Source organism: Suricata suricatta, chromosome 4 (genome assembly GCF_006229205.1).
Source record: "Suricata suricatta isolate VVHF042 chromosome 4, meerkat_22Aug2017_6uvM2_HiC, whole genome shotgun sequence".
NCBI classification, from domain to species: Eukaryota; Metazoa; Chordata; class Mammalia; order Carnivora; family Herpestidae; genus Suricata; species Suricata suricatta.
In genome coordinates this window covers 116,433,433-116,447,310 of record NC_043703.1, presented here as the reverse complement: position 1 = coordinate 116,447,310, position 13,878 = coordinate 116,433,433, and the positions used below count along the sequence as shown (strand labels likewise).

General features: G+C 37.4%; 1 protein-coding gene across 1 annotated transcript in view; it reads right to left on the bottom strand.

The window, feature by feature from the left end:
* ALMS1 (ALMS1 centrosome and basal body associated protein) overlaps positions 1 to 13,878 on the bottom strand; it is a 129,803-nt gene that overhangs the window by 69,637 nt on the left and 46,288 nt on the right. Inside the window, exon 6 of the mRNA XM_029937601.1 lies at positions 4,885 to 6,725. Coding sequence (XP_029793461.1) covers positions 4,885 to 6,725 — 1,841 coding nt within the window. The remainder of the gene's footprint in view (positions 1 to 4,884; positions 6,726 to 13,878) is intronic.

Genomic DNA, 13,878 nt, shown 5'->3' with positions numbered 1-13,878 from the left:
AAGTGTTCACTGATTGATAAACAGATAAGATATGCTATACACACGTGCACGCGCACGCGCGCGCGCGCGCGCACACACACACACACACACACACACACACACACACACACACGAATATTGCTCAACCATAAACAGAGAATGAAATCTTGCCATTGAAATGACATGGATGGAGCTAGAAAGTATTGTGCTAGGCAAAATATGTTAGAGAAAGACAAATATCATATGATACCACTCATATGTGGAATTTAAGAAGCAAAATAAATGAGCAAAGGGGGAAAAAGAGAGAGAGAGACAAACCAAGACACAGACTCTATATGGTTAGGGGGAAGGGGTTGAGTGGGTGACAGGGGTTAGGGAGTGCACTTGTAATGAGCACCAGGTATTATACGGAGATCTGAATCATTATATTGTGCACCTGAAACTGATATTGCACTATGTCAACTAACTGGAGTTCAAATAAAAACTTAAAAAATAAAATTGGGCAAAGGAATTGAACATTTTTTTTCCAAAGAAGGCATACAAAAAGGCCAACAGGTACATGAAAAGGTGCTCAACATCACTAATTACCCAGGAAATGAAAATTAAAACCACGAGCTATGGTAATGTTAAAATGACCATTATCAAAAAGGCAAAGATAAATATCGATGAGGATACAGAATGAAGGTAACCCTTGTGCAATGCGGCTGGCACAAATGTAAATTGACATAGAAAATATGGAAAACAGTATAAAGATTGTTCAAAAACTTAAAAATGGAACTACCATATGAGCCACCAATCTCTTTATGCGTATATATTCAAAGTAAATGAAAACAGCAAATGAAAATGACACTCCCATGTCATTATTTACAATAGCCAGGATATGGAAACAACCTAAGTGTCTTATCAAGAGATGAATGAATAAAGATGGAATATATAAATAAATAAAGAAGATGGGATAGGAGCTCAGTTGGTTAAGTATCTGACTCTTGATTTCAGCTCCAGTCACAATCTCACGGTCATGAAAGAGCCCCACGTTGGGCTCTGTGCTGGGCACAGAGCCTGCTTAAGATTCTCACTCTCCCTCTCCCTCTGCCCTTCCTCTACTTGCACTCATGCATGTACTCTCTCAAAACTGAAAAAAAAATATTTAAAAATAAAGATGTGACACATATTTACTGTTACTCAGCCATTAGAAAGAAGGAAATTCTGTCATTTGCAACATAAACGGGCATTAAGGGCACTAACCTGAATGAAATAAGTCAGATAGAGGAAGACAAAAAACATATAGTACCATCTGTATGTGGGATCTAAAACAGTCAGGGACTAGAGGGAGAGAGAGATGGGGAGACTGTGGTCAAAGGGTACAAACTTATAATTAGAAGATGAATATGTCTTAGGGATCTATGCATAGCACTGTAATGATAGCTAACAATAATGTATTATACACTTAAAAGTTGTTGAGAGTAGATCTTAGAACAGCTCTTGCCACAAAAAGTGACAGGATAGAGATATTAGCTAATGCTATGGAAGTAATTATTTTGCAATATATAAGTGTATCAAATCAACATATTGCAAACCTTAAACTTATATAATGCTTTACGTCAATTTCATCTCAAAAAAGCTAGAAAAAAATAAAAAAATAAATTCTGGAGAAGCAAAGGGAAGGGAAGGAGGAAAGGAAGAAAGGAGGAAGGAAAGGAAGGAAATTGGTTCTTGGGAGAAATGGTTGATTTCAGGGCTAGGGCATGGTATAAGAGCCAACATGAAAGTGTTCTCAAGAGCTAAACTTGAGTAATTTAAGTAGTACTGGATTATAATCCAAAGAATGAAATAAATGTCCCTGAATCCACACTGATGTACATGAATAACTAAAGGAATAAATAAATGAGGAAGGAACAACAGGTCTTGCTTACAGAAAAATTCCAATTATTACATGTAGAAGGAATGAAAGAAGTATAAAAACTGTATTAGAATACCAGAGTGATAACTGCTACAGGCAAGATCCAGTGAAGAATCCTAAAATTAGTGATAAAAGTTTTAAGCAGAAACAAGATGTTTGCATAGTCTACCAGTTTCTACCCAAATATCTAGTATTTACAAAGGAAAAACAGCAACTGTACAGTGGAGAACCTCAGTAGACAAGGTTAGCCAAGCGATCAAGGTTAACATCACCATTAATGCATACCATATTATTGTGCTCCCCAATGAGATGCACTGAAAATGCATAACCTCAACCTACTTTTGGAGGTATCAGAGAAAGCTAAATCAAACTTTCTCCAAAATAATCAATTCTCTTTAAAGTGTCAAGGTCATAAAAAATAAGGACTGCCACAGATTGCTGAAAATAAAGGAGACATGACAACTAAAATGCAAGGTGGGATCTTGGTGAGATCTTGAGTTGGATCTGAAGCAAAAAACATTCATATGTGGAAAAATCAAATAAATTCCAAGTCAGTCTATATTTTAGTTGTAATTTTATATGAAGGATAATTTCTTAGGTTTGTTAAATGTTTTATAGTTATGATGTTATGGTAAGATGTTAACACAGGGGAACATTTGGTAATATAGAACCAATATGTTCTATATTGGTAACCTTGAAGATATTTCCCAGTGATCTCTGTCTCCTGGTAATTCACGCCCTTGTGTATCTCTAACTATTGAGGGTGAGCTGGAAATACTGATTCACTTCTATCCAACAGAATGTGGCAGAAATGGTAAGATTCACTTACAAGGTTATTACGAAGACTATGACTTTTACCCTGGGCATCCTCTCTTGTTCTCTCATGTGCTCACTCTGAGGGAAGTTAAACTGTCATATTTGAGCTGCCTTATGAAAGGGACTGATGCCTCTGGCCAATAGCCACGTGAACAAGCCTGGAAGCACATCCTCTCAGTCAAGTCTTGAGATGGGACCACAGATGCAGGCCACACTTTGTTTGCAATCCCCTAAGAGAACCTGAGCCAGCTAAGCCTCACCTAAATTTCTGACCCACAGAAACCCATCCTATCATTGGAATAATACTGTTTTAAGCTGCTATATTTCAAGGTAATAGGTTATATACAGCAAAAAATAACTAATGCAAGAACTCTACCACTTTTGTAACTCTGTAAATTAAAAAAAAATCTAAAAATAAAGCACTTTAAAAATACTTAATACATATACACTCACACATTTTATTCATATATACACACATGTATACAAATGAGTAGGTATGTGTATATATGTAGTTTGAATTGTTATGAACTTTGGAGTCAGACAAACAGATTCAAATGCCATCTCTAACACTTAATAATAGCTATGTGATCTTGGGCAAAACATCTAATTTCTCAAAGTATTAGGTTTTTAAAATAATATAAATTGAGGTAATAATATCTATCACTGATGATTATATTAAGTATAAAATGATATCTACATCTACTATTCCAGATGGCATTTAGTATATTCTGAATGAACAGATTATTTAGTTCCCATTTATAATCATCTAGTATTTCCTCTCATTCTAGGAATTCAACTCTAATTCAGTATTATAATACTGAAAGCAGAGATTGACCCTTTTTTAAGGCCCAAATCCAATTCTAAATCACCAACTTCTAGAGTTACAAGGGACCTTTTAGCTTTCCAAGCCTTTCCTTCCATCATCATCTCCATATGAGTGCCAAAGATATTAAATGACTTGTCCAAGAGGATAGCTTGACAGAAAGCTGAAAGCAGGATCAGGGAGACACCACCATACAGTGAGCAAGCTCTTGCTTTAATTAAAAAGACTACACTAGAATACACTCCGTTGCTTACAAAGAGCACTCTCTCACATAAAAGTACAAAGTACCAATATCAGCATCACAGTTTCCCAGAGGGTAAATAAAGATACCACTACTCACTTCAAAGGGCTATCACAAGCATTAAATGAGATAACATAAGTCCCTCACTGCCATGACTACCACATTCAGATGCTGAATAAATATTATTTCCCTTCCTTCATTCCAAGCCCAGGGCTCTTCACTATGATATGCTCCTTCTCAACTATAAGATAGAACATGAAACACAAAGGACAATTCTATTCAAAATGTAAAAGTGAATTAATGATAGTCTTGGAATTTGGCTACAGAATATAAATCTAAGGCATTCAGCCCTGAACTGGATTTCCATAGTAACACTGTATTATAGATACACATTATATCTACAAAATAGTATACATATATATATATATACACACACACACACACATATATATATATATACACACATACACACACATATTATATCTCTATTATGTCCATATCTGCATTACATATACACTTATCTGTAATACAGTATATATATATGTGTGTGTATATATACACACATTATATCTATAATGTGTAGAGAGCACATTATATTGATATGCTTTACCAATTATGTTAACCTTGATAACTTGGCTAAAGTGATGTCTTCCAGGATTCTCCGCTGGAAAGTTACTTTTCCTCATGGTAAACACTAATATTTAAGGAGAATCATGAAATGGAAACTCTAGGAGAGAAGGGAGAGAGAGAGAGAGAGAGACCACACACAAGCAAGCAAGAGAGTAAGCTCATGCACATATCCCAAAGTCTGGTCTTCAGCACACTTTCAATATAATAATTAATAAATCGTACTATGGATGATCAAAGGCTCTTCTCAGTAATTCAATGTTTTGAAATACTTGATGTCAAATCTTGTCAAAAGCCCTCTGAAATTATGAATACATAAGTTTCAAATGTTTTCTATTACTTAGGCATTTATGGCTTGGAAGACCTAGATTAGTCAGATACAACGTCCCCTAAGAGAAATCAGACTGCCTTTCCCCCCAAGGACTCACATTTGCTTAAGCATTTAAAACCCTTTATCACAAATTCCATCATCTTGCTTGTCATCACAAGGAGACTCACCGATCTGCAGATACCGGAGTCCCTTCTGGACTGGAATATCCTTCCAAATCGGAAATGTTCACTTGTGTTTGCCTTGAGGTTACTATCTGGCTATTCTGAAAAGGTGTGGTTTTCAAGTCCTGAGAAACAGTATTACTATCTGGAAGAGGAGACTGTAAGACTTGGAAGTCCGGTGAAGATTTAAGTCCTAGAAAACCTAAAGATTCTTGATTCTGTGCTACAGCTTTACTGGTCAATAATTTGGAGGTTGGTTCCAATGATCTTGAAGATATAGTTTGTAGGTCAGAGTTAAACTCACTATTCATCCTCGTTTTAGAAGCAGGATCCAATGAATGCAATTCTTTATCTAAGGTTCCACTATCCAACTTGGAAGGAGTCTTGGGATAAAGAGTTATACGAACACAAGAAAGTGCTTTTCTATTTGAGGGTGGAGTGGATGCAGATGTTACTAATGTACACTGATTTGGGACTGGTTGGGAGATGACAGAATCGAACTTGGCTTCAACATTTATCATATTAGAAATGTATGATTTAAATTTATGTTGATTATTCTTTTCGACTACATAATCCTGACCTTGAGGAAAGGAGGAACGGTATTTTCCCATGTGATCTACATCTGGGGCTTTGCTTTGTTCAAAGAGCTGACGTTGTTCAAGAAAAATGGAAGAAGGAAGGTCTGAAGCTATATAATTCTGACCTTGAGGAAAGGGAGACTGGTTTTCTCTCTGATGATCTACATGCGGGGCTTTGCTTTGTTTAAAGAGTTCCCGTTTTTCAAGAAAAATATGACAAGGAAGGTCTGGAGCTACATAATCCTGATGTTGAGGAGGGGGAGAATGGTATTTTCTCACATGGTGACCTGCATGTGGGGATTTGCTTTGTTCAAAGAGCTCTTGTTGTTCAAGAAAAATGCGCGAAGAAAGATCTGGAGTTATAGTTACAGTCTTCTCTTTTACTCCTAGTGTGGAACTTGGTCTGCTCATGCTAATGAGGGTATGGTTATCAGCAAAATGAACTTCCTTGACACTGTTATACTGTGCACTGGTACTGGGCTCAGAATCATTGCCTTTAATATCTGATCTTTCTAAGAGTTTTTCTTTTTGCTGAGAATGTTCAATTGATAATTTTTGACTTTGGCCACTACTTTCTGCTAAAATAGTCACAGCATTATCTGGTGAATGACTAACAATTTTAAATGATGAAGGGGAAGAGGTTTTCTGTTCTAGATCTCTGGGAGGATTTTGTTCTTCAGTGAAATGAGAATTAAATACTCCCACAGATGCTCCAGTACACTGGCTACCTTCAGTAACACCAACCTTAAGAACAGAGGAATCTGAAAAGCATTTAGAGTGTCGGTGAGATGCAAAAGTGATGGAAGTAGTAAATTTTTTCATGGGTTCTGGGGGCAGCATTTGTGATGAAGAATGACAATCCATTTCTTCGGGTGGCACATAAGCAGGTTCTACTAATTCTGATAGCCAAGGGGCTGTCTTTTCACGGAATGGTAATTGAAGACCCTGGCTAATTCTGAAGTCATCGGCGGTAAAGTTTTGAAATGGGGAAGGACTTCGTAACTGCAAGGAATTCCAAACTTTGACATGGGGGTTCCTCTGGTCTAATGATTTGGAAAGGTTGATGTGTCTGGTTCTCCATGATGATGGACTCCGTTGTCCTCTGATAACGTCTGAGGGGTCAGCAGATCTGAAAACATAAGGATGGCTATCCAACTGTGGTTGTTCGGCACTTAGCGTCCTGAAACATCCTTTTTCATGGCTTTCAATAATAATGTGACTACATACAGCTTCTGGATTGCATCTTATTCCCCGTGGACTCTGTAAACCCTAGAAGATATAAACAAATTCTTACTTGAAACAGTCCAAATAGTTATAGTTATATAAAAACCAGTTATATACCCAGGCTAAGACTGACCACAAAGGTCCTGTTTATCTTTTACAATAAAACAAGTAAGAATACAACAACAAAAAAGGACAGTTAACTATAGGATAAAATGGCTCATGATAATTACAACCACGCGGCTAATTTCTTCTAAAAAATGTTTCACTAAAGTAACAAATGTAAAGATGACAACTGTCCCCTAATATTCTCACCATTTTTCTTTTAGTAACAGAAGTCTCTTACCCTAACCATGTGCTGGTCACATAGCCACAAAGGTGGAGACCTTTCCAGTTTCCTTTGTAGTTAGGGGAACTACATAAGACTAGGTTGAGGCCAATGGGATATGAGCAAAAGCTATAAATATAATTTCTGCTTCCTGTCCTTAGAAAACTAAATTTTGGGGGGCCCTGGGTGGCTCGGTTGGCTAAGCATCTGACTTTGGCTCAAATCTTGCGGTCTATGAGTTTGAGTCCCGCATTGGGCTCTGTGCTGATAGCTTTGGAGCCTGCTTTGGATTCTGTGTCTCCCTCTCTTTCTGCCCCTTTCCTGCTTGCATCCACACTCTCTCTCTCAAAAAGAAATGCTAAAACAATTTTTTTAAATAAAGAATTTTCTTTTTTTAATGTTTTATTTATTTATGAGACAGATTCAGAGCATGAGCGGGGAGGAGAAGAGAAAGAGAGAGGCACAGAATTGGAACCAGGCTCCAGGCTCTGAGCTAGCTGTCAGCACAGAGCCTGACGTGGGGCTCGAACCCACAAATGTGAGATCATGACCTGAGCCGAAGCCGGAGGCTTAACCAACTGAGCCACCCAGGAGCCCCAAAAAAGAAAATTCTTGACCTCCATGTTCCCTTACTACCACCATCACTAGCATCATCATTACTCTTGCCAGTTAAAAATGATAGTATCTAAAACAATCTCAGAAGCCATGTGTAAAAATGGCCCAGCTGCCAAGGCAGCCTGAGTTTTTGGATAAATTCAAGGAGCAGAGCTCCCTTTCCTGCCCCAGACTATCATATCAAAGAAAAATAAAATTCTACCTTATTTGACCATTGTATTTTTGGGTCTCTTCATTACAGATGCTTGGCCTAAACCCTAGTATTTTACAAAAAAGAATAAGGAAAATAAGTTCTTTTCCTGAGAATAGGAAAAAGAACTAGTACTTCTTCCTAGGCTATAGGATCAGAACCTAAAACTACCATAAATATAAAATTTCTTTGAGATTTGTGTTTTACCTATACAGTCATTACTTGGAATCCTATTTGATGATAATAGTCACATCTGATTTAAAAGAAAAATACCTTAAATTACTCTGCCACTTCTTTTTAAAATTTTTTTTATTTTTTTAATAATAGTTTATTGTCAAAATGGTTTCCATATAACACCCAGTGCTTCTCCCCACAAGTGCCCCCCACCATGACCATCAATCCCTTCCCTCCCTCCCCTTCCCTCCCTCCCCACTCCCTCTTCAGTCCATGGTTTGTTTTCAGTATTCAATAGTCTCTCATGATTTGTGTCCCTCACTCTCCCCAGCTCTCTTTATTTTGAGAGAGAGTGAGTAAGACCAGGGAAGGACAGAGAGAAAGAATCCCAAGCAGGCTCCATGCTGGCAGAAAGCCCGATATGGGGCTCAATCTCACAAACTGAGAGATCATGACCTGAGATGAAATCAAGAGTCAGATACTTAACAGACTGAGCCATCCAGGCTCCTCTGCTGCCACCTTTGACGTAATGAAGTAGTTGTATTTTTCCCTATTCCATAAGTATAACTGAAAGTCCTAGACATTATATATAAAACAAATTTAAGAATGATCTGAAGGGGCACCTGGGTGGCTCAGTCGGTTAAGCATCCAGCTTCAGCTCAGGTCATGATCTCACATTCGTGGGTTCGAGCCCTGCGTCGGGCTCTGTGCTGACAGCTAGCTCAGAGCCTGGAGCCTGCTTCAGATCCTTTATCTCCCTCTCTCTCTGACCCTGCCCTGCTAGCACTGTCTCTGTCTCTCAAAAATAAATTAAAAACAAAAACAAAAAAAGAATGATCTGAAAGACGTAGGGACACCTGGGTAGGGCTCAGTCAGTTAAGCATTTGACTGGCTCAGGTCATAAGCTTGCGGTTTGTTGGTTCGAGCCTAGCATCAGGCTCTGTGCTGATAGCTCAGAGCCTGGAACCTGCTTCGGATTCTGTGTCTTCCTCTCTCCTGTTTGTGCTCTGTCCCTCTCTCTCTCTCTCTCTCTCTCTCTCAAAAATAAACATTAAAAAGAAGAAGATGAATCTAAGATGTAGAGAAGATAGGCTGACTAGGGAATCTTGGGACCTAAGGAATAACATGGTAATGAAATCCCAGGATTTTTTTTTTTAACCTCATCTATTCCAGATTTAGGAGATAAAGAAGCCAGCAACACAGGAACAAAGGGCATAGACAAAGGCTCTAATAAAAACCTACCCTCATTTGCTTAAAAAAAAAAAACAAAACAAACAAAAAAAAAAAACCAGTAAAGGTGAAGTCTAGCAAGACTGAAAACTTCTAGGCCATAACTGCTCTATTCCAGCCAAACACCACAGAAAAAAGACTGCCTCTCCAACACCAGCAAAAGCCAAGTGAGGAACCTAAACCTCTACCCTTGCTAAGCAATTACAAGGCACCCCAATATCCAAGCCAAGGTATTAGAGATGACCAAGCAGGAGAACAGGAATTATTTTTATCCCAACGGCTGGTAATGAGCTACCCTTCCTGTGGTATCAGTGGAGACCACACAGGGAGACTGTACTTTTCCATTCACCAGCAATGACATGCCCCTCTTTCTCCCAGCTATAGGCTGGAAGAAAATTTTGTAAATCTCATAACCAATGAGACTTTTATCTAAAATGTATAAAAGACAGCTCAGTTACAAAAATGGGTAAAACCCAGAACATTTCAATGACTAGAAAAGAGATAGGAAATAGGGACACAATAACATGTTCAACATCATTAAGAAAACACAAATTAAAATTACAATGATTCTTTTGCATCTACTGAGATGATCACATGGTTTTTATCCTTTTGCACATTAATGTGACGAATCACATTTATTTGCAAATACCGAGCCACCCTCATATCCCAGGAATAAATACCACTTGATCACAGTGAATGATTTTTTTTTAATGTATTGTTAGCTTCGGTTTGCTAATATTTTGTTAAGATTTTTGCATCTATGTTAATCAGAGATACTGGCCTACAGTCTTTTTTTTTTTTTTTTTTTTTTACTGTTCTTTAAACAATTTGGTATCAAAGTAATGCTAGCATCGTAGAATGAATCTGGAAGTTAACTTCCATATCTGTTTTTTGGAACAGTTTGAGAATAGACTAATTCCTCTTTAAATGTTTAAATGTTTGGTAGAATTTTACCTGTGAATCTGGTCCTGGGCTTTCGTTTGTTGAGAATTTATTATTGACTGATTTCATTGCTACTAATTGGTCTGTTCAAATGTTCTTTTTCCTGATTTAGCTTTGGAAGGTGATATGTTTCTAAGGAATTTATCCATTTCTTCCAGGTTGTCCAACTGTTGGCATACAGTTTTTAATAATATTCTTATAATCCTTTTTATTTCTATGGTATTGGTTGTTAATTTTCCTCCTTCATTTCTAATTTTATTTATTTCAGTCCTCTTTCTTCTTTTCTTGATAAGTCTCACCAAAGATTTATCAATTTTGTTAACCTTTTGACAGCTCCTGGTTTCATTGATCACTTCTATTATTTTATTCCTTTTTTAAAAACCTCTTTTTTAATGTTTATTTATCTTAGAGAGAAAGAGGGAGAGACAGAGCAAAGTGGGGGAGGCGCAGAGAGAACAACAGATGCAGAATGTGAAATAGGCTCCAGGGTCTGCGCTGTCAGCACACAGACTGACGTGAGGCTCTAACTCATGAACCGTGAGATCAAGACCTGAGCCAAAGACAGATGCTTAACTGACTGAGCCACCCGGGTGCCCCACATTTAGTCTTACTCTAATTGTTACTTCCTTCATTCCTCTGGCTCTGGACTTTGTTCTTCTTTCTCCAGATCTTTAGGTATAAGGTTAGGTTATTTATTTGAGATTTCTCTTGCTTCTTCAAGTAACCCTGTATTGCTATAATCTTCCCTCTGAGAACTGTTTTTACTATATCCCAAAGATTTTGGAACACTGTTATCACTTTCATTTGTCTCCACGTACTTCTTTATTTCTTTTTTGACTTCTGGGTTGACCCATTCATTGTTTAGTACCATCATATTAACAAGAGAAAGAGTGAAAACAATATGAGCATCTCAATAAACTCACAAAAAGCATCTGATAAAACAGATGCATCCATTCATGATAAAAACTCTAAACAAAGTAGGTTTAAAGAGAACATACCTCAAAAAAAAAAAAAGCCATATATGAAAAACCCACAGCTATACTATCATACTCAATGGTGAAAATTAGAGCTTTCCCCCTGAGGTCAGGAACAAGATAAGGATATCCACTCTCACCAGTTTAATTCAACCTAGTATAGGAAGTCCTAGCCACAGTAAATCATATAAGAAAAAGAAATAAAAGGCTTCCAACTCATAAGGAAAAAGTAAAACTTCCACTATTTGTAATGGCATAATATCCTAAAGACTCTATAAAAGAACTACTAGAACTGATAAATGAATTCAGTAAACTCATAGGACACAAAATATACAGAAATTTGTTCCATTTCTATATGCTAATAGTGAAGTAGCAGGAAGAGATATTAAGAAAATAATCCTATTTATAACTGCACCAAATTTAATAAAATTCCTAGGACTAACCTTAATCAAGGGGGTTTAATTAAGACCTGAATTTTTTTTATTTTTTTTAATATTTTGTCAAGTAAACTAATATACAGTGTAGTTTGGGCTTCAGGATTAGATTCCCATGATTTATCACTTACATAGAACACTCAGTGCTCATGCCAACAAGTGCTCTCAATGGACCCATTTTCCCCATGCCATCAACCCTCAGTTTGTTCTTTGTATTTAAGAGTCTCTTATGGTTTGCCTCCCTCTCTGCATCTTACTTTTCCTTACCTTACCCTATGATCATCTGTTAAGTTTCTCAAGTTACAGTTATGAGTGAAATCACATATCCTTCTCTGACTTATTTTGCTTAACATGATACCCTCCAATTCCATCCACATTGTTGCAAATGTCAAGATTTCATGCTTTTTCATGACCGAGTAGTATTCCATTATATATGTCTGCATGTCTGTCTGTATGTGTGTGTGTTGGTGTACACACACCACATCATCTTAATCCATTCATTAGTTAATGGACATTTGGGCTCTTTCCATAATTTGACTATGGCTGATAGTGCTGCTATAAACACTGGGGTGCATGCCCTTTTGAATCAGCACTCCTACATCCTTTGGATATATTCCTAATAGTACAGGAATAGTGTTGGGTTATAGAGTAATTATATTCATAATTTCTTTGAGGAACCTCCACACTGTCTTCCTGAATGGCAGCACCAGTTTGCATTCCCAGCAACAGTGCAAAAGGGTTCCCCTTTCTCCACATCCTCGCCAACATCTGTTGTTTCCTGAGTTGTTAATGTTAGCCATTCTGACTGGTGTGAAGTGGCATCTCAGTGTGGTTTTGATTTGTATTTCCCTGATGATGAGTGACGCTGAGCACCTTTTCATGTGTCTGTTTGCTATCTGGATGTCTTCTTTGGAAAAGTGCCTACTTATGTCTTCTGCCCATTCATTACTGGATTGTTTTTCGGGCATTGTGTTTCTAAGTTCTTTATAGATTTCTGATAGTAACCTTTTATCCAATATGTCATTTGCAAATATCTTCTCCCATTCCACAGGTTGCCTTTTAGTTTTGCTGACTGTTTCCTTCCTTGTGCAGAAGCTTTTATCTTGACAGGGTCCCAATATTTAATCTTTGCTTTTCTTTCTCTCGCCTTCAGAGATCTGTCAAGCAAGAAGCTGCTGCAACCTAGGTCAAAGAGGTTGCCGCCTGTGTTCTCCTGTGGGATTTTAATGCTTTCCTGTCTCACATTTAAGTTTTTCATCCATCTTATTTTTGTGTATGCTGTAAGAAAATGGTCCAGTTTCATCCTTCTACATGTTCTGTCCAATTCTCCCAACATCATTTGCTGGACTTTTTTTCCATTGGATACTCTTTCCTGCTTTGTTGATTGGTTGGTCATACATTTGTGGGTCCATTTCTGGGTTTTCTATTCTATTCCATTTGGTCTATGTGTTTTTGTGCCCATACCATACTGTCCTGATAATTACAACTTTCTAATATAGGCTGAAGTATGAAATTGTGATGCCTCCAGCTTTGCTTTTCTTTTTCAACATTACTTTGGTCTTTTCTGGTTCCATACAAATTTTAGAACTGTTCTAGCTCTGTGAAGAATGCTGGTACTATTTTGATTGGGATTGCCTTGAACGTGTTTGATTGCTTTGGATAGCATAGACATTTTAACAATATTTGTTCCTCCTATCCAGGAGCACAGAATGTTTTTGCATTTCTTTGCGTCTTCAATTTCTTTCATAAGCTTTGTATAGGTTTTCAGTGTACAGATCTTTTACCTTTTTAGTTAGGTTTATTCCTAGGTATCTTATGGTTCTTGGTGCAATTGCAAATAGGATTGATTCTCTGATATCTCTTTCTATTGCTTCATTATTGGCGTATAGAAATGCAACCAATTTCTGTACATTGATTGAATATCCTGTGACTTTGCTGAACTCATGTATCAACTCTAGCAGTTTTTTGGTGGAGTCCTTCGTGTTTTCCATATAGAGCATCATATTGTCTGCAAAGAAAGAAAGTTTCACTTCTTCTTTGCTAATCTGGATACCTTTTGTTTGTTGTCTGATTACTGAGGCTAGGACTTCCTACACTGTGTTGAACAACAGTGGTGAGAATGGACATCCCTGTGGCGCTGTTGATCTCACAGGGAAAGCTATCAGTTTGTTCCCATTGAGGATGATATTAGCTGTAGGCCTTTCATATGTGGGCTTTTATGATGTTAAGGTATGTTCCTTCTATCCCAACTTTCTTGAGGATTTTTATTAAGAAAGGATGCTGTATTTTGTCAAATGCTTTTTCCACATCTATT